This window comes from Amblyomma americanum, chromosome 2, assembly GCF_052857255.1.
Source record: "Amblyomma americanum isolate KBUSLIRL-KWMA chromosome 2, ASM5285725v1, whole genome shotgun sequence".
In the NCBI taxonomy this organism is placed as follows: Eukaryota; Metazoa; Arthropoda; class Arachnida; order Ixodida; family Ixodidae; genus Amblyomma; species Amblyomma americanum.
The window spans coordinates 79341735-79362767 of record NC_135498.1 but is presented as its reverse complement, the minus strand read 5'-3'; the positions used below and the strand labels follow the sequence as shown (position 1 = coordinate 79362767).

At 49.6% G+C, this 21033-nt stretch overlaps 1 protein-coding gene across 1 annotated transcript; it reads left to right on the top strand.

The window, feature by feature from the left end:
• The first annotated feature begins 12564 nt into the window (after window positions 1–12564).
• On the top strand, window positions 12565–17626 carry LOC144118718 (glutathione S-transferase 1-like). The gene is made up of 5 exons (XM_077651563.1): window positions 12565–12810; window positions 15381–15439; window positions 16001–16142; window positions 16657–16827; window positions 17489–17626. Exons 1-5 carry the CDS (start codon window positions 12667–12669, stop codon window positions 17624–17626), a joined length of 654 nt encoding a protein of 217 aa, XP_077507689.1. The 5' UTR covers window positions 12565–12666.
• Window positions 17627–21033: the final 3407 nt, after the last annotated feature.

Genomic DNA, 21033 nt, shown 5'->3' with positions numbered 1-21033 from the left:
GTCCTTGAGAGGGCTCGAACTTCTAGAACACCTGTCTACTCGCACCGCCTCGCCAAGGTAGCGGAGATAGGAGCTTGGGCGCGCAAGTACGTACGCGCAAGCTGGAGAGTGTGCCCCCTGTGGTTCCCTCGCACTTTCCCCTCTCTCCCCTTGCTCTCAGTGACGCCTTCGACGCCAATGCGTCTCAACCCTCGAACGGCCGCCTAAAGGCACCGAATATCCGGCGAGCGAAGCGGATTCGGCCAGAGTCGGCCGCTTTTGACGGCGACGAAGGCGGAAAGCGGCGCGGCGCGGCAGATCGCTCCGGGACCGATTTCCGCCGCCGGAAAAATTCCGCGGCGACAAACATGGCGGCGCCCTTCGAAGCAGGACTCTTCGCCTCGGAATGAATTCGTCGTTGTTGCTGCTTTTTTCAGCGCGTTCGCTGGCCGTAAATGGCACACGCTTCGTCTTACCTCACCTATAAGTAAACGTTGAAGTTATAAATTTGCCCAATTTTTTAAATTTAGAGTGACAATTCTGCCGCTACTAGCCTTAAGAGGAGCGTCGGTGTTTAGAGTACTGGTTCCCGTCCTGACAAGCAGATGGCGCCACTAGGATGGGCTTTTCAACACCATGGCAAGACGTGCTAGTTAGTGATACATACTTCTGGGAAAACAGCTGAAAAGACGGGGACAGCAAAGAAAGGAAACAACAGGACGCTGTTGGTCTCGCTGGTCCTGTTGTTTCCTTTTTTTGCTGTCCTCGTATTTTGCGCTATTTTCCAAGAACACTGGGCTTTTCGTTGAAGTTTTGTTTGCGTACGCTGAACTAAAAATGGGAACGTGCCTGCGTTTAACGCACGTAAGCGTGCATACGGTTATGGTGCATAGACAGCATCGATTAATGCTCTTTTCTAACCATATATGTGTACGCAGTAAGCGGTGACGTGGTGGCCGGGAAGCGTGTGGAAAAGCGAAAAACAGCAGTGGCGCGGCGGTTCCGCCTCGCCCGGGCGTCAGCAGATGAGAACAGGTCCTTTATTTCCGCCGAAGCGAATCCGCTTCGCTCGCCGGAAATTTGGTGTAGTGTGAATGCGCCTTAAGAGCTGAGTTCTAAAACACGTTGCAGTTTGCTTGTCTGGGAAGCCAGACAGGGCATGCAGGGCATGCGACAGCTCGCGCTTCTTTAGATTTCTTCCTCAAAAGCTCCCGCTTAAAAGAAAGATTTGAAAAAGCGGGTAAAACTCGGGTTCACGCTATTTGTAAGGTTTGATAGCAAATAAATCTGCCGGTTACGGTTGTTTACGTCCTTGATTTCTTCCTCCTCTGACAGCGCGCATCGGAGTGTTATGCCGAATTGCCGAGATAAGCACACTGCAATGCGTTTTCTGTATGCGCGTGAGACCGCAGCCACGACCGAAACGCGGGAAAACTGGCCTGTCAAGAGAGCGCACTCTCCAGCCATCGTCAACCTTCGCAAGCGAGCCAAGAGCACCGTCTCAGCAAGTACGTTGGTGTGGGCAATATAGTTGGCTCATAGCTAAAGTTGTTTCTGTAGACGGCGGAAAAGAAACAGGGACAATGAAGGCACAAGGAAACTGAGAAGAGGAAAACAGACAAGAGAAGAATAAAACGGTCTTCAGAATGAGCCTTAGCACTGCCTCGGTTTTGGTTTTAGGTGTGGTTTCATAAGGGTTTTAAGTCCCAAAGCGACTCAGGCTATGAGGATCGCCGTAGTGAAGGGCTCCGGAAATTTCGACCACCTTAGGTTCTTTAAAGTGCACTGACATCGCACAGTACACGGGTCTCTATAGCATTTCGCCTCCATGGAAATTCGACCGCCGCGGCCGGGATCGAACCCGCGTCTTAGGGTGAGCAGCCGTGCGCCATAACCACTGAGCCACTGCGGATTCCCTTAGCACTGTCTCGGCTTTAGTGGGCAACTTTGCGCGGCGGTGGCTAGAGTTCAAGACGCTGTCTAGCGCTCTTTTTCAGCGTTTTCATAGCGGAGAATTTGCGTAAAAATGCACCCAGTGAGCGGAAGGCAAAGGCCTCAGAGAAGAATAAAGAGGGGGTGCGGCGCCTGCTCTGAAACGAAGGTGTAGAACTCTTTACAAAAAATAGAAGTGAGGAAGAGGTAATAGGAGACAGAGCTGCAGGAGAGTTATCGACTACATAGCGTCAGAGAAGGGACAACACAGGAAGATAATAAATGACATTGCTATCAAAAATAAGCGCTATAATGAGATCTTCATGGAGGAATAGGGACTCACCGCAGGTGTGCCAGGAAAATCAGGCTCTAAAAGTCGCATTGTGCGAAAATGCAAAGAAGGCGCTCTGTTGTAATACAACGTATCAACTGGTTTTAGAGGCGGCGGAAGGAAGAGGATTAAGGTAAGGAAAATAAACAGGAACACACGAAGCGAAAGTTGGAGCGGACGTGCAGAATCATCTCCTGCGTCGAAGTTTCATTACGGAAGCCACAAAACGCGACTTTAAGGTGATTTCAGAGAGCTGCATAAGGGGGGGGTTAACGTGCAACGCGATAACCTTGGCGTGCGGAAGTGCAAGCTGACAGCGCTGTGCGGAGACATGCTGCGCACAAGGAAGCGAACAGATAAGAGAGCTCGCGAGGCAGAAGAACAGGGGGAAAGAAGGATAGAACGGGAGAAGTTTCTTTTGTGGAAACAGGCGCATGTCGCGGGAGGATATGAGGAGATCCCGGACAATGATCGGCGTTCCTTAGCGGGAAAAGAATCTCATAAACCGGCTAAAGTTTGTCCAAGAAAGCTGATGGCTCCTTTTGATGACAAAAGAGATGACCTGGACGCATATCTGCAATGATTCGAGCGGATAGCCTTGGGGCAAGGCTGGGAGCGCAGTGAATGGGCCACGGCACTGAGCGTGTGTTTAGTCGGAGAGGCGCTGAATGTGTTTGGGAGGATTCCATGGACTACGAGAAAGTTAAGAAGGCACTCCTCCAAAGATTCAAGCTTACGGCAGAGGGTTTTCGTGAGAAGTTTCGCACCGCGAAACCTGAGGATTCGGAAACCGCTAAGCAGTTTTCCTGCAGTCTGACCAACTATTTTGATAGGTGGCTTCATATGTGAAACACAGGAGTTTTGAAGGGGTGCGTGACAAGCTGGTCAAAGAGCAATTTTTAGCGTGTCGCAGCTCAAAGTTAGCGCTATTCATGAATAATAATAATTGGTTTTGGAGGAAAGGAAATGGCGCAGTATCAGTCTCATATATCGTTGGACACCTGAACCGCGCCGTAAGGGAAGGGATAAAGGAGGGAGTGAAAGCAGAAAGGAAGGAAAAGGTGCCGTAGTGGAGGGCTCCGGAATAATTTCGACCACCTGGGGATCTTTAACGTGCACCGACATCGCACAGTACACGGGCGCCTTAGCGTTTTTCCTCCATAGAAACGCAGCCGCCGCGGTCGGGTTCGAACCCGGGAACTCCGGATCAGTAGTCGCTATACCTGAGAGAAAGAAAGTTGTGTCACTAGAAGAGTTTGCCGACACTGCAGACCAATTCCTCGAGGCTCAATGCCTGAGAATTATGAGTAAGGCAAGGGAGGAAAAACAAAAGGTTCCAGAGACAGATGCGACAAAACCAAGAGCATATGGCGGTGCATCTAAGGCCCCAGTAAGGTGTTTTCTCTTTGGCAAGGTGGGACACCGTGCAGTTGACTGTCGGGCTAGTAGCGTTGCCGAAAAGACAGGTTGTGTGTAAAGGTTGTAAGAGGAGGGGTCATAATCTGGATGAGTGCCGATACAGAACGCAGGACCGAGCTGCATGCGTTGTCAACTATCGGGCAGAACTTGTCACACCTCCTGAAGTTCCACAGCTAAAAGGAGAGCAAACGCCGCTGGGAAATGAGGCGGTGAGTAGAACACCCTAGTCGAAAGCAGCAATGCCGGTGGTGGTTGGGCAGACAGGGGACCGTACTATATTGATGCTTAGAGACAGCGGAGCCAACACAGTTTTGGTTCGGAGAAGCCTGGTGAAGGACGAGGATCTTAAAGGAGAAGCGTCGGCCGTCACTCTTGTAGATAGCGCAGTGAGGTACCTTCCTGAAGCCAGGATTCTAGTGTCGACGCAATATTATACTGGACAGGTAGTGGCAAAATGCGTAGAGCAACCCATCTAAGATCTCATCTTAGGAAACATTACGGGTGCAAGAAGTGTAGAAGGCCCCGATCCCGAGTGGAGGATGCTCGATGTTGAAGAACATCCAAAGAAGGAAAGGCCCGCGACAGCTCAGACGGGTGCAGTCAGTTTCTCGTCGGCAGTTGAGACAAGAGCTCAAGCAACAGCCCGAGCAACGCAGCGTCCTCTCTCTACTCCTGTTGCGATGTGCCTGAGCGTAGCACCGGGCGAAATTGCAATTAGGCAAAAAGAAGACCCTAGCCTGAAGACCTGTTTCGAAAGAGTCGGGGAAAAAGTGAAAAGAAAGAAGAGTCGTACGTCATTCTAATATCAATTGGTAAATGGTCTTCTGCACAGGGAATGCATATTTAGCTCAAGATGGCGGGTCCAACAGCTGGTGTTACCGAGAAATATGCGAGAGAGTGCTACGCTTAGGACATGACGGCATTATGGCCGGACACCAGGATGTTCAAAAAACGGTGCCTAGGATCACCGAGGAGTTCTTTTGGCCGGGTGTTCAGAGTGACGTTGAGCGCTTTGTTCGCTCATGTGACGTGTGCCAGCGCACAGTTCCGAAGGGAAGAGTTGGTCCCGTACCTCTGGGCAAGGTGCCAACCATCGAACTATCGTTTCAAAGAGTGGCTATTGACATTGTGGTACCAATCTATCCAGTATCCGCCAAAGGCAATAGGTATGTGCTTACTATGGTTGATGTAGCCACTTCTTATCCTGACGCTATTCCATTGAAGTCTATTGACAGCATTCAAGCGGCGGAGGGTCTTGTGGAGATGTTCTCGCGTTATGAATTCCCGAGAGAAATTTTTAGTGAATGGGGCTCGAACTTCACGTTAGAACTAATGGAGGAGGTTAACCGACTTTTGTCAGTAAGGCAGAGACTAACAACACCATACCATCCCATGTGTAATGGGCTCGTAGAGCGGTCCAACGGCACCCTCAAAAATATGATCAAGAAAATGTGCCAGGAGAGACCTACTGATTGGGATAGATATCTCCCAGCTCTTTTGTTCGCTTACCGCGAAGTACCGCAAACTAGTGTTGGTTTCTCACCCTTCGAGATGTTGCATGGGAGAACCGTTAGAGGTCCGCTTACAATACTCAAGGAGCTGTGGGCTAATAAGGAGATTGCATCAGATCTCAAGACAACATACACAGACGTTCTTGAGTCGCGGGATAAGTTGGAGGAAACATGCAGGCTGGCACATCAAAGCCTGGAAAGGGCGCGCGAACGCTCTAAGGGCTACTATGACACGAAAGGCACTGACAGGAACCTGAATCCGGGCGACAAGGTTTTCATCCTGCTACCCACGAATCATAATATGTTTCTGATGCAGTGGAAGGGCCCTTACCGTGTTACGCGAAAGAAAAATGACACGGATTATGAGATAATAACAGATGACACAAAGAAGGTTTTCCATGTGAATGTGTTGAAGAATTATGAAGAAATAGGTCCCGTACGGTAGTACGCCCCCAAGGTAGCTTGCTCGGTAGTGGCCGAGGGGAGAGATGATGTTGCCGAGGTGCCCACGTGCAGTGGGAGGAAAAGTGTAGGATGGGATGAGGTACTCATAAAGCCCAATTTGACTGATGACAGACGATCACAGCTGTGCTACAAATCAAGGGGGAGGTGTTTGCAGATGTTCGGGGCAAAACGGAGGCCATATGCTGCAAATTAGATCTTTCTACAGATAGAGCCAACTAAACGGCTCTAGCTATCTCTGGAAGGTATCTTTTCGGTGTTGTTGATTTGTTGTTGCTGTTGTTATGATAATTATACAACGGAGTGTGTTGTGGACATTAACATGTTTACTAAGGACACCGTACGGAAAACGGCAGTTGTGTGTTAATATTCATAAAATGCAGTTTGGTGTGCTGTGTTAGTGGTGCGCTTTTGGTGTGTGTGCTGGACATCTGTGGTGTGTTGTGTGCTGCGTCCAGAATCGCCACAGAAGATAGTCGGTAAGCTGGATGGCTTGAAGATGAGGATGGCGTGAGGAGTTTTTCATGGAAAAACTCTTGAGAGAGGGGGCCCTTGTCACATATAATAGTGAGTCTAAAATAAAATTCTGAAGGAAAGAGGTGTGAAGAAGACGACGTGGATTAACCGAAGACTAAAGAAGATGAAGAAGAAGCATTCGGTGAAGAGGAGAGAGACTATTGGTGAAGAAGAGAAGAAGGAGAAGACGACGACAAGGCTTACGTGGACTAACGCCAAGGCTATAACAAGGCGAGGGAGAGCGAGGCACGGGGGGAAAGAACAGAGAAGCGGAGGCTCCGGCGGGGCAGGGACGCTTCGGCGGGAAGAGAGCGACGCCGGCTACTGCTCCGGTGAGCTCACGTTCTACGGCTTCGCTTCATGGACGTCCTGCGATTCCTGAGCCTGTTCCGGGGAGTCAACGGAAAACGCTACCACCGGCTACGGCCAAGGGTGTCTCCAGCGCTGTTGCCACCCATCCGGTTGGTGCCCCCAGCGCCAACAACACCGGCTTCACCTCCACGGGCGCGTGGACCGGAAGCTTGTACGACGCAGCCAGCGACGCTCGCCGCAGCACGTCGAACGCCATCTCGAGGCCGGCTACTGGAACCTTACAACGCCGCAGCTGCACCGAACCAACCATGAGCACGAACGCCGACCGGTAACCACAGAACGCTAGTAGTAGAAGACGCTGCGGTAGCAGTGTTCCCGGGTCGTGTGTATTTTTAGTCTTTGTTTTTCGTGTTTGTTATTTAGTTTTCTGTGCTAGTGTGTGTGTCACGTAGGGCGTATTAAATGGGCGTCTGTGTGGATACACCTGTCGCCTAGTCTATTCTTTCGGTCTGAGTGTTCTCCGGGGAGATCCGTGACATTGACATGCGACACACGACCCATCAACCGTAACAGCCATGCGGCGTCTCTAGTTGCGCGCCTCTGTCACCACGGGCTAGTTCCCGCGCCTACTTGTCACGGAGTGTATATCACCAACAGGGCGCCCTCGGTATCCTATGCCTCACCTTGAGTAACATCCTCTGCACACATTTAGAGCTATAGCAGTACTTCATGCAAGACTAGAGTTACAGTCGCTTGGCATACTTAACATTGAAGTGACCTTTGACTTAGCAGTGTCATAGCAACACTCTTTTAAGTCAGATGCCGAGGCATGAATCTTTGCTCCCAAATTCTTTCCTCTCCACCTTCAGAATTTAACCTTCATCGATATGTAGCAAAATCGATGCCCGGCTTAACGTGAACGCGCTTATTACTATGGTAGTCTACAGACTTTATCCGGGTGACCAGCCGCAAGCAACAAGTCAAGCCAAGTGGTCAGAAGCAACCAAAACATAGTAGAAGCAAGAGCAGCTACCGCTCGACCATTCCGGGTAACATAGGCAAACCGCTGTTTATTTCATCTTTCCTTTCCTCCTTGGGCCTTCGTTCGTTCCATTTTATCTCTGCCCATAACACTGCCACCACCACTCTTCGTAACTCGCTTTATTTTTGTTCCAGACCGAATTCGTGGACAAAGCCAAGTTCCCCAAGCTGACAACGTACTACAAGCGCGTCAAGCCCGAGCTGACCTATTTCGAGGAAGTGTACAGGCTAAGCATTACCTTTTTCCAGCAGCACTGGGCTGGGCTCAAATGATGCTCGAAACGAAAGACTGTTTTCTGACAATGCTACTATCCTCGGGTTATATCTCTAACAGTATCCTTACGATTGATCGAAACGCGCTCTGCGCAGGGGCAGTTTTATGGGCGGTTGTTGGAAGGAGTAGCTGAGGGAAGAGGCGGGGGATCTACAGTCAAGTCCACTTATAACGGACGAAGATACAACTAACGCTCCCTTATTCGAACATTCATTTGGGCATTGGCAAGTGGTCTCAGTTATAACGAACAACTCTGGCCGCACTACTTTGCTGGAACGAAAAAAGGTAGCGCCTTAGACTATCCTAGAAAGTTGAACAACTCTCGCTTTCAGTGAGTCCGGAGTCCAAGTAGGGTCTCTTTTGCATAACTCGAAAGCGGCTTCTCTGCATAGCGTGAACCCCTTCACCACGGCTGCCAAACCATCTTCGGAGGCAGAAATGGCGTACAGGGTTGGACTTATCTGTTGGAAAATTAATGACGCCTCCATTTCCTACAATTACAGGTACAATTAACCCTTCCTGCAGCAGTCACAAAGAAAAGGTGAAAGGCAGCTGTGTCGAAAGTGGCACACTGCTCCTGAGTGCGTGCGTGAGTTCCTGAGTAGAAGTCTGCAACGCTGCATCAAACTTCTTTCTTCCCCCCCCCCTCCCCCCCCCTTCCCCCCTGGACTGCCCGCGTCGCCGCGGTAAAGGGCTTTTGCTATGCAGGAAAGCTTGCCTGCGGGGTTTTGCAAAGAGTCTATATCGCCCTGCAAAAGCATGTTGACCCCAAAAAACAATAAAAAGTTAGGATTTAAACTGTACGTAGTCTCGTGACAGTTGCACACCCATGCCCTATAACGCCAATTATTTCCTTACGTGCGAGCCTACCGGGTGAACCATCGCAATTGGAAGCAGTAGCACGGTGGGTGTGAGACAGCTGCAGCGTCGAATGCGAAACTACTAACTAACGGCAGTGAACTGAGACCTTGGAATCCATTGCTGACTACGCTGGGCACGTGGTATGCGTCTCCTGCGCAATCTACTTCACCGTTTATGCTGCTCCCACCTGCGGGAAACGCCAGATAGCATACAGTGCAACTGACACACGCTGCGCTACTTTCACCTATGCACGGGCCCAGGAGCGATAGATGACGCTGTCGAAATCACACATGATCAAACGCATGTAGGTTTGCGGCAACGCTTCATTTACAAATAGTTGGCCGGATGTTGCCTCAATTGACACCATTCGTGCCGACGTCAGCGCCGCAGAGCCGTGTTATTATTGAGCCGTTGTACGCAAAATGCGAGCGCTTCCCTACGTCTTCAGATCTGATTAATGTGGCGTAATTACAACAGCTGCCAAGGACACATCTCTCGGCTAGACTATTTCGAGTGGGTCGCGTTTAGCTTTCGCTTTCGACATCGCATGTGCGAAATATCATCGTTAGCTGCGCACCACTGAAACGGGCCCGCTTTTACCTGTGAGAGTCCACCCACTTCCAAATGTCGTTGGACATTTCAGAACGCCGCCGAAAGGGATCAGGCTGTTCCGCTTATGTGGTGAATTTTTGTAACAGTATTCAAGGGCGTATTCCTGAGTTTGGCCACAACCTCAGAAATAGTTTTATCTGGAATACATACAAATTGTTCTCCAGCCAACCTGCGGAAGTGTCCATGGGCAGCAATTTTATGCGCACACCAGCTGAGTTAGTGTGTCTAGTTTCCTCGTGCACACGCACAATGGAGGCCTTGTTATCTTGCGAAAAACTTCAACAAAGTTCACGTAAGTCACGGTACAGGTTTAAGGGGCTAAACTAAAGCATGCAACTTCTCTTGCTCCGTTTCAACGAGCTGTACGAGGAACGCATAAACATGTGTTCCTCTCAGAGCTGAAATTAACCATAGTAGTCGCTTTCAATGGGGCGAGCCGTCTTCGCAACTGTTTATCCTACTAGCAAGATACTGACATGATCATCAAAGCAAAACAGTTTCGAAGCCCTCGCTAAGATGCAGCTGTGTTTGTGCGTTGTTAGGTGTATGTTACGAAACCTGATTAAATAAGCCTACCGGAAGCAAATTGCAGCCGTTAGAACGGGGCGCCCTATATATTTGACGATAGCTTGGAGTTGCGTTCTTATACGGGCGCGACTATATTAACCACGCAGCTACGCCACGCAGGGCTAAGCGGAAGCTACATGATTGCTAATTAATAGATTGCGGTTAATCGTAAAGGACAGAATGTAATAAAGGGTAGGGAAGAATTGATCTACGAAAGAAAAGAAGCGAAACGCGCACTGCCTTTTTTTCGCCGCCTTTAGCTTTGCCCTAGCTCAAAAGAAACTTCTAAAAAGTAATGAGCGCTCCTGTTATGCCACACTATTGCCCCGTCCAGTCATTAGGCGGCATTCTTTAGAAGAGTCATGTCTAAGGAGCTAGAACAAACAGATCAAGAAACAACAGGAGAAATGCAAAAAATGCGGGATGGTGAACCGCAGAAACTTCACCCAGTATCGATAAATGTGCGAAGATTCCGCGCGGAATTATTTTCAGTTCTAAATTTAAGTTTCCACGAAGCAGGTAAATAATATCTGGAGACTGCGATTATTAAAAATCGACTACAAGCACTTGAGTTGCTATTTAGGAGCATTTCTGAAGGTAACACTTGTTCTCAAATTTTTGTGTCAGCAGATTGATATTCATAATGTGTTAGCATTAGACGCGAGCATTTTGTAAATGTGCCAGCTTCGAGCATCTTGACGTTAAGCAACTTGACCAACAACAGATCCTGGTGCAACACATTGCCTAAAATCTACACACCAGTTTGCTTTGCCAAGCATGCATTTTTACAAGAAAGACATCGTAAAGGCCTTCCCTCCTTCGCACACACACACGTGTACACGCGCACGAACACACGAACGCACCACTCCGCTCCACCCTGCTGGCCACTGAACCCGACCCGTAGCGATTAAAAGCTTTAGCAATCTTGCTGACCTTACTATACTGGAGGAGCGCTTAGAAAACGGTGGGTTTCCGCAGCCAGTTGGCAATGCTAAGGAGAATGCGAGCGTTGCCCTCCGGCAGATACTGCTGGCCTGCGCGGATTTCAACGCCCCTTCAGGCGCGCCTTCACCAGTGGCAGCACCACTCCAAAAATCTTGCTGTCGGCCGATCCTTTTTCTGTCCCGGACAAGATGACTTTATTCGCCAAGAAAATTACCTTAACCATCTCAGTTCCTGCATTGAACTGTGGCTGGTAAGCTAAGCTTTCGTCGATCCTTACGAGGAGCAATGCCGCAAAGGCATCAATGCCGAACATAACTTTCATTTTCCGCTCCCATTCAGAACGTACGCCATTACGAAACATTGGCAGTGGTTTAATTCTTCTAAACCTAGTTAGACCGAGCGAAAGCTCATTACACTTGACTACGTTTGGTTAGACGCCTGAAACTGCTCGCAGGCGTTCCAGGCACACTGTGAGCCGCGCTCTCACCCATGGCGAACGCCGAGTCACGTGCATAATCACATGACCACATCCGGCAAAGCGGCGGCAGGCGCACCGCGGTCGGAGCAGTTGTGCGGCGGTTGCATCTGCGTCGAGTCACGTACTGTGTCGTCACAACCACACCTCCGGCGTTCCTCCTGCCCAAAGTCAAACTGCAACACCCGACGACCTTGGCGAAGCATGGTGAAGTGGAGCTCTCGCTCCAATTGAATTGAATTGGCTGTTGGCGAAAGGGAATGGCGCAGTATCTGTCTCACATATCGGCGGACACCTGAGCCGCGCCGTAAGGGAAGGGATAAAGGAGGGAGTGAAAAAAGAAAGGTAGAAAGTGGTGCCGTAGAGGAGGGCTCCAGAATAACGCGGCCGCCGTACTCGGGTTCAAACCCGGATACTCCGGATCAGTAGCCAAGCGCATTAACCACTGAGCCGCCGCGGCGCGTTCGCTCCAATATCCTGGCGCCGTTCCTGATGTCCGCCAGTCTTTCTCAGCGAAAGTACACGCGCCTGTGACGCTGCACGCGCCTCGCAAGTGCGTCATCCCCTCACCTCGACTAAAAAGTCGTCTAGGCTGTGCCTCGCTCGCACCGCTGCATCGACCTCTTTAAAACCTTAGACAAGCAGCTTGCGAGTGGTTCGCGTTGAGTAAGCCCGCTCGGTCTGCCCACACCTTCTGCCGGACGTCCGACCGCTTATATGTAATGACCCGCAATAGACCGTAACACATTTCACACCCTCGCAGTGCCGCTGGACGCGTATGCACCGAAGATTGCAACGAAAGGGCTCTGCGCAAGCACCCGAAGAGGCATACGTTTTCGTACTGGGCGCCAACAGTCGCAGACGACGGTATTTATTTCTATCAATTTTTTTCATATTACGCAGTCAAATTCTCCGGTTACGCAACCTTGCGCCGCCTTGATATAGACGTCACAATTTCAACGAAATGAGAATTGGTGAGACTGGAAAATAAAGATGTATTTTGTGGTAGTATATTGTATTGTACAGCATTCTGTTGTGGTTAATATGCAACCAGACGGCGTGGAAAATCACCAAAGGTTAGAATGATTGCCGCCACTACAGGTCCACTAAAAAATGCATGCTCCTTGCGCTTGACTGTGTATAGTGGCGCTGTGATCGACACGGTAAACTTCATCGCAGGATAGGCAAGCAGTTTTTCAGTTTGCCCTTCGCTTCCGCTGTGCTTCACTGCTGTCCGCTCGGCAGCGTTTTTCTGTTTCCAGCCGCTACATAGGGACGCCAAAGGTCGCGGGAAACGATACCGTGGGAAGGGTGCGGTCCTGACTGCTTTTTAAAAATTGCGCTCACTGGATGAACTGCTGCCTATTCGCACTCTTCCTTCCTCTGGTCCTGTTCAAAGAAGCATCGCTGCTCCACAGCAACCACCGCCATGCCTGTCACCACCCTCTACTGCCTGTCTGGAAGCCCGCCCTGCAACTTTGTGCGCTCACTCGCCAAGCACCTTAATGTCGAGCTCACCCTCAAGTGCGTGGATTTTTCCAAGATGGAGCACTTCGCTGATGACTACCTCAAGGTTTGTGCGTGCGGAGTCTTCTTTCTAGTCTGCACATATTTTTTTTATTCTGTCGTGGTCAGCCTGACTCTACAGGTACTAACCTAGTTGAAAATCGAGGCACGCATTGTCGGCAGCTGCCGTGGGCGCACTGGCTTCGTTGTGCGCAGCAGAATTCTGCAGAGTGGTTTCACTTTCCAGTTGCACACGGTGAGATTATCGCGTTGCACATTAACCTATTACAGCAATGTCCATTATAGTGATCCTGTGGTGTCCGCTCTCGGTCGCCATGTAGCGGATACGCCACCGGCAGCTCTCTTCCATCACCCATTCCTCTCCTCTCCTATTTTTCGCAAGCTCTACACCTGCGTTTCAAACATAAGATGGTGCACCGCCTCTTTAAGCTTCACCATGGCTTTTTCCTTGCCCTTTTCCACCCAATCTTACCTTCCGCCTGTACCGCTGGCAGCACGCTTAACGTGAACGCTCGAAGGCGTGCTTTGGAATCCTACCGCCAGCGTCGCGTATCTTTGGTCGCTGGAGCCCAGATATTGCTCTCGATATACGTTTCCGGCGACTGAAGATGGCTAGAGCGCTGTCAGACTTCACTTTATTTTGGCTGTGTCTGAGTGATGCCGACAGTGTCGTATTATTTTCTGCGCTATTCTGTAAAGGCTGGATTACCAACAAGCCCGCTCTTCACGGGGCACAGTTTCGCCGCGTGTTCTCCATATATCCGGTATCACAAGCGCACAGAGCAGTTTGCTTATCTCGTGAACCCGATATAACGTGAGGGAGCTAGCGTATCTTTAGCTCATCTCCAAAGCTGTCGCTTGAAGCAAATGCAGATTAGTAAAAGCAGAGCAAACGCGGGTACACGGTTTCCTTGCTCAAGGCACACGCTGCTTTTTTGCCTCGACACGCTAGAATGTGTGCTATCCCGATCAGAGTGCTCTAATGCGCTGCCGAACATCCGATAACACTCCGTTGCGCCATGTCGGAGGATGAAGGAACTCACAACGTGAACAACCCTAACAGGCATATTTATTTGTTATCCAACCTTACAAACATGACGAACCTGCGTTTTGACCGCTTTTCGAATATGCTTTCTTTAAACCAGCAGCTTTAGGGCCAAATCTGAAGGCGCGTGCGAGCTGTCACGCGCCCCACGTCGATCATTCCAGATATGCAAATTGCAACGTGTTTCTGCGCGTGCATGAGAACGCAGCGAACAGGTTCGTCAGTAGCACGCACACCCAGCTCAGCAATAAGAGATTCGCGAACGATAAGTCAAATCGAAGCGCACGCCAGCTATCGCCAGCGCCGATGCAAGCATGCCGAGGCACTGTCTCGGCTGCGGATACCAACGCTTCAGGGCGCTGGCATCCATCCAAGCCACGGTCTTTAACGTTAATGTTAAGTGCGCTGACGGTGGCATTTTACATCTTCAGGCACGCGGTTCACGTTCCTACCCGTAGCTGTCCCGACTTGCTGGTGTATCTTGTTCATTATCAAAATACAGCGTTGATCTCCATGTTTTTCACGGCATTTTGGCCCTTCGTTCACCTCAATCATGCAACGCCCACTAATTGCTGCACTCTTAACGTTCTTTTTTTACTACTGCCATGGAAAATCTCAAGGTCATGTCCCTCCGAGGAACGACCTTCATGCTGGGGAGCGGACGGTGTGGCTGTGACGTCATACCATGTGACCCGCGGTGCATTGGTGCAGCTGCGGCACGCGCAGCCGGCGGTGTTACCTCGCCTTCGCAACTACTTTGGACGTCGTCATGCAACGCTCACCTTACAGCTGTGCTGAAGCACGTGACTCGCCGTTCATATGATATAATAAGAAGCGGCAAGCGTTGCTTGACGTTCGCAGATAGCCACAGAGATGTAGCGCGCTGGAACCAGTGCTTCGACTGTGCATCGTAGAAAGCTGACTGAATCTGATGATTCTTATGATCAAGGACGTCGACAGGGCGCGTTGGTGGGAAGGATAGAGCCAGCAAAAAACCAGAGCAAACCGTATCTGACCTTGCTCAATTCAGCTTCCCCTCTGTAAACTAGGTTCAGCCGGGTTGTACCCCAGCCAGTTTGTTTTGCTGTTTTTTTTTACCACGCGCCGAGCATAGTCGGCAAGCCCAGCATTCTTTTGCCAATCTCCCGCTTCTCGTACCCTTCTATTTTCTTGGTTGGATTTCGGCATTTGCGTGTATTTCTTCCCGTACTTCTTTCGTGTACCGCAAGGCCGCACCACGTCGCCATTGCTTGTATCTATTTCGAACCCTTTCACACAGCGCCCTTCCTGTCTGCCTTTCTGCGATCCAGGCTTATGTAACGCCATGATTACTACGTATTTAAAGCCCTGTTTCTTCAAAAAATAAAATAAAAGAAAAAATATCCCTGCCTTCCGCTATCTGCGTGGGAGCGTAGTACGCGACCTTTATCCCATTTCCTTGAAAATCGCAACACGCGAGTCTTATGCACTGCACACAAATAGCACTCTCACTAGGGCTGTTCTTTTGCCTTGTTATCTTCTTCCGTTTCCCACATCTCACCGATACCTTGAATCTGGTTACCCTTTTTCAGTTGAACCCATTTCACAAGGTGCCCACCCTTGACGACGACGGCTTGGTGCTTTACGAGAGGTATGTCTCCTTTCTGCGTCATATCCCAGCACTGCACTTGGCTCATATTAACTAGATGGCGCGCGCTACCTTTCCTGGTACGACATTGCAACGGTTCTTTGTCGCTTGCTGATAATCTTCTTTTTTCGTTCCCTGACTTCCCTGACTGCCAATCAACTCCTGGTCTGTTCTGCCACCTTCTTAACAGTAGCGGTGCTCCCTTGAAACGCTGCTGTGCTAACGTGACCTGTAGCGTTTTGAGAAACGGTTGTCTTTCTGCGCCCCTATTTTAAAACATCGCTACACTCCGTGCCATCTGTATGGCTATGCTCCGTCAGATGTCCTTATTAAACACGCTCGCGTCCACTTCGATGAGGAGGTTACAGAATAAACTTTCCTAATCGCACTTGCAGCGACATGTGTACAAACTTTAGTATGCATCCCCGGTTTGACACCCGTCCTGATACCGGTCTCCCAAAATGCTTGCTATTAATTCTCTCCTATACAGGGCGTGATCTTCAACACAAGCCATTTCGATATCTGCAGCGCTGATCTTTGATCACGCTATTTATTGTCCTCCAGCAACGCCATCGCCTACCACCTCCTGCGCTACTACGCGCCCGAGTCTGAGCTTTACCCGTCGTGCTACAAGGAGCGTGCTCGCATCGACCAGGTCCTGGCCACTGTGACGAATACGATTCAGCCCCAGCAGCCTCTATTCCATGTGAGTTTCTGTGGTGTTTATTCCGGCACTTTTATCTCTCTGACGGCTTACGCGGCCTACCTCCCAAACTGCTACTCGTCCTGGTTGCGCCTTTTATAATCACTTTCACCCCTAGCGTTGAAATCTTTCGCATGAGTGCTCCCCTCCAGGTAATCGTCACTGATAAATCCCGTGCACCGCTGCTGCGAAGCGCGCAACATTACCGTCCTCGGATCGGTACACGCTACGGACCCGTCTAGTCCTTCCTTCCAGTCTTCGATTCCCACGCCTCTTTACTCCGCCCTTCACCTCCATGTGCATATCACCAACAAAAGTGGTTTCACGCTTCATTTATCTATTCCGTGCTTCACGCAACCCTTTTAATTAATTTGCCGGATCATTTCTGGCCGTTAATGCCCTCTTAGCGCTTGGTCTGCATTCGTCGCTTCACCACCCGTACAGGCTCGCTCCGCTGGTTCTAATGAGTCCCTTCCCGCTTCGCCTGATCTGTTTCTTTCCTTAACACTCCTTGCAGCGCCCTCTCTTTTGTGGCAGCACCAAGCCTACGGAGGAGGAGGTTAGCGATTTTGAGCAGAACGCCCTCAAGGGCTTCGAGCACCTCGTCGGTGATGACAAGTTCGCCATCGGTGATAAGCTCACCCTCGCCGACCTGTCTCTCGTCTCCAACCTTGCCATCGCTTTAGAGGTGAGCCTCCTTCGCTCTTTGACATAGGTAACTAAAAACCATTACTTAACGACTACACACGACACACTGCCCATTAACCGTATCTGCCTTTCGGCGTCTTTCGCTACGGGACCAGCGCAACTCCATCGCTACTGCAGCAACCCTGCCCTCGCCCGAATTCACAATTTCATTTCAATCCCTTCTCCTAACCTCCTCCGAGGATCTCTCTCTCTCGCCAGGTTAGTTCACGCGCATACTTGTCGCGGAGGCCATATTACAAACATGGCGTCGGGCTCCCATGCCTCATCTTTAATAATATCCTCCGCACACTTTATTCTTGCCTTTCCTTCTTGGGCCGCTGTTCTTTCCACCTAATCTCTGCTCCTAACACTGCCACCAGCAGTCTTCATAAGCCGTTTTCGTAACGAAAGCTACATTGGCCACGAACTCTCAGTTTCGCCGTGCTCGCATGCCCACCTTGGTCGCACCGCACCACGTGACCAACCACGTAACTGGTCACGTGACAAACCGTGTGACGAACAACGTGACATCTAGCCAGACATCCAAACTAACCTGGACTTGCAATCAAGATTAACCATGGCTAACCAAGCTATGTTTAGCTTTCACTACGTATATCCTGGCATAGCCGAGCTAAACCACTGCAAATTTTTGTTTGTTTCAGAACACCTTCGTGGACAGTACGAAGTTCCCCAAGCTAGCTAGCTACTACGAGCGTGTCAAGTCCGAGCTGCCCTATTTCGAGGAAATCTACAGGCCAGCCATTGCCTTCCTCCAGCAGGACTGGGCTGAGGTCGAATGAAGCTCGAAACGAAGTTTTAGGTGAAACACTTCATTACTGCAAACTTTAAATATACAATAAACTCTGTACTGTGAACTCGGCTGTCATCTTCAATGCGATAGTGTTAAAGGCACTGTTCACCAGAAAATATGATCTCAGCGTAGTCAGCGCTGAGCCAAAAAATCAGCAGCATGGATGCTCTGGTAGTGCTCCCCACAACATTCTATGTTGCAGGAGGGCCACCTAGGTCACGTGACCTTGCGGCGTCTTCACATCCTGTCTTCCTGGTAGTCTGCAAACTGCCCACCGTGGCTAGTGGCAGTGTACATTGTAAAGTGAGAGAAAAATGGCAGTCGACTAGGGACAATGAAACACACAACAAATTTTTGAAGGAAGTTTGAAGGAAGTCATTATCTGCCGTCTTCGTATAGGACTCACGCACACCTCACACATAATTTCTTACTGACAAAACAAGAGAAGTCCCAATGCGAATTATGCGAAGATGAACACTAAGTAATACTTTATTTTCTTGCAGATAGCTCGAAACACTTAGGAGTAAGCTTTTCGCAGTTTTTTACAGTGAACACATACCATTCCACCCAAGAATACTCTTAGGTGAAAATGAACTTGTTGACATTTCACAGATTTTGAAGTTTTTATAAAGAGCAGGTGTTGTAAAAAATTGTAGATTTATAACAATAAACATTTTTCAACCACACGTGAGCCATTTTCTAACCTCGAGAAGTCTGAGGTGTGTGTTTCACTGGTCGGGAGCCTCGACATCCTTGCCCAGCTACGGATGGCCGGTGAGGTTACCTGACCTTCCTTAAATCATTTACCATTAGTGATTTTGAAATTATGCCCCTTATCTTCACTAGGTAGTACAGAAAAACTCTTTGTACCCTTTACACCACCTTTGTTTTCAGACTTTTTATAAAATCCTACACAGCACAATTTTCTACACATTGTGTTTGGCGCATAATAGCCTTAGATGCGTATGCGCCACTAAACCAACACAACTCAACAGCGGGTCTCCTGGACGTTTTGGTAAGCTGCGCTCCGCTGAAACATGTTCTCTTTTACCTCAGAGTCCAGCCACATCGAGATGTCGTTGGGCAGTTCAGAGCAGCTCCCAAGGGATGCGAATTTTGTCATCATTCATGCCAACGCAAGTCGCCGAAAGTCAAGTCGAAAGCCTCCGAAGGATGGCGTTGAAGTTTAAAGCCGCAATTGTGAAACAAAAACAGGAGGAGAGATCCGGGTAAGGTAATGAGGATAGAAAGAAGAGGAGGGGAAGGGGAGCATCGCTGCATTAGACATCTTTACAATAACATGCACCGTGTTACCGTTACCTGAGAACTGGGAGCCCGCGTGCACCCAATGCGCATGCGCAAATCGCCTTAACGGCGCCAGATGGCGCCAGGTACCCGGCAGCTGCGAGCGCGCCTGCAGCAGCGGGACCAATCAGCGCGTGCTCAGCGGCGGTGGGCGGGTTCCCGGTACTCCGGTAACGGTAACACGGTATGCTAAATGTGCTTCTCCTTTCGATGTCCCCGAAGACAACAGGAATGATGCGGCGGAGGCCCGTCCGGCTATCCCCACCGCGGTGAGCAAGATGCTTTTTTTTTCTCTTTTTACCTCTTTTCTCTCCGTCTGCCTCCAGCACGGGTTTGCCTCGACCAGTTTCAAGTTCGGCGGCAGAACGCTCGATGCTAACTGAAGCGCGAAGCCCTACAGGCTTCTCTCGAAGAGGAGACAGGCTTCCAGCCCGAACAGCACCTGCTGCCTAGGATGGGCAGCGCCTGCTGCCATGAAGACTGCTTTCATTATTTGACATTGCGCCTAGTGATGGTTCAAGCCCCGGGGAACAGCATGGAGGTAGCCTTCCGTCAGTATCTGAGCTACACCCCTTAATTTTAGCAAACTTGCAGAGTTAAATATCGTTCCCAAAGTTGGAAGTTGGTATGTTTGTCGACCGAAAAATTTTACAGAGAAACTTTTCGGTGAATCGCGTTGAAACCCCCTGCGCGCGTAGTTCGAGCCAGCAAGCTCCAGTCTTTCCCGCTCTACTGGGCCCACGCTTTTGCTTCGAAGCGTATTATACCATCGTGAGGAGAACAAAACAAATCACTGCGCCACGCCCATTGGACGTCGCCTCCAGAGCCAATTGTGCCTTGCATTCGCATGGCTTCACAGGGCTTGGATAAAACAATTGTGAATCCGGCCAACCAATATATTAAATGCAATGCCCTTCTTTCAGAACCGAAGTCGGCACTGGAAGGTGTTTCTGAGAGGGAGGGAATTGCGGTACAGTCCTTGCAGGCTCATTGAAAAGCTCGTTTTCTCAGATTAAGTGGCACCCTTTAAAGGGCGTTGGCCTCTACGAGCTACGTTTCTGACAGCAAGTTCACTGACGCAGCAGCAGAAAACCATTAAGACGGAAGGTGCAAATGGTAGGTGCGTTGCGCTCTTACTGCGCTCTTTTAATAAATCACCCCCTGCCTCTTATTTTTCATGTGCAAAGTGCAGACTACAGCATTATTTAAAAGACTCCAGGACATTCAAACACTAATGAAACCCTATATCTCTATAGAGAGAAAGAGTTAGAAGGGCGAGGGGTTGAAGGAAAGGCAGGAAGACTCCTTTTGTGATCCAAGATTTTTACGGGATGTCCTCTGGTCAGGTTAGTACAATCAATGTTGGTTCACTGACCAAGTCCAGAACGTTAGTGGACGTTTCGGAGCACCTACGGGTTCCTTGTTCACAATAAAGAACCAGCCGAGTAAGATGAATCTTAAATAGCTTTGACTAGTCAACGCAATGGTTTTGCATAAGCAACTTCACCCGCCTTGTGCAAATTATTCAGAGGTTTCAGAGAAAATGCGATAACAGAAAATTATACCAGTCATTTACAGTACATCCAGTCTGCACACAGAGCATCGATGATATAAACTATGTAGGGAGATGTCCATGAAGTCGATTTGGAGTTTTTAGAGTGTAAAGAAGAAATAAAGAAAAGAAACAGACTATTGGCCTTGCAGTAGAGTCCAGTGGAACTCTCCGGAATACCCCGCTTCGACTGGCAGCTACCTAAAGTAGAATCTCTTCGACACCAACTTCTGGATCGTTGACACCTTTCAGTAAAAGGAAAAAGAACGAGCAAGTGCTTGCTGGTTTTTTCTGATTTGGTGAAAGGTCAATAAAAAGAAAGACACATTCGCCAGTTTTTCGCAGCACGCGCTAATCGCAAAAGCGTTGTTAAATTTTCCATTTCAGGCGTATACTAAAAACAAACTGCGTAGCTACAAAGGACGGAACATTTAGACAGGACCGGCGCTGCTCATGTATTTCGATTTTCCGTTGTACTATAGTGGCTAATGAGGGAGGCTTCCCAAATCGCTACCAACTGCTCTACGATGTTTGTATGT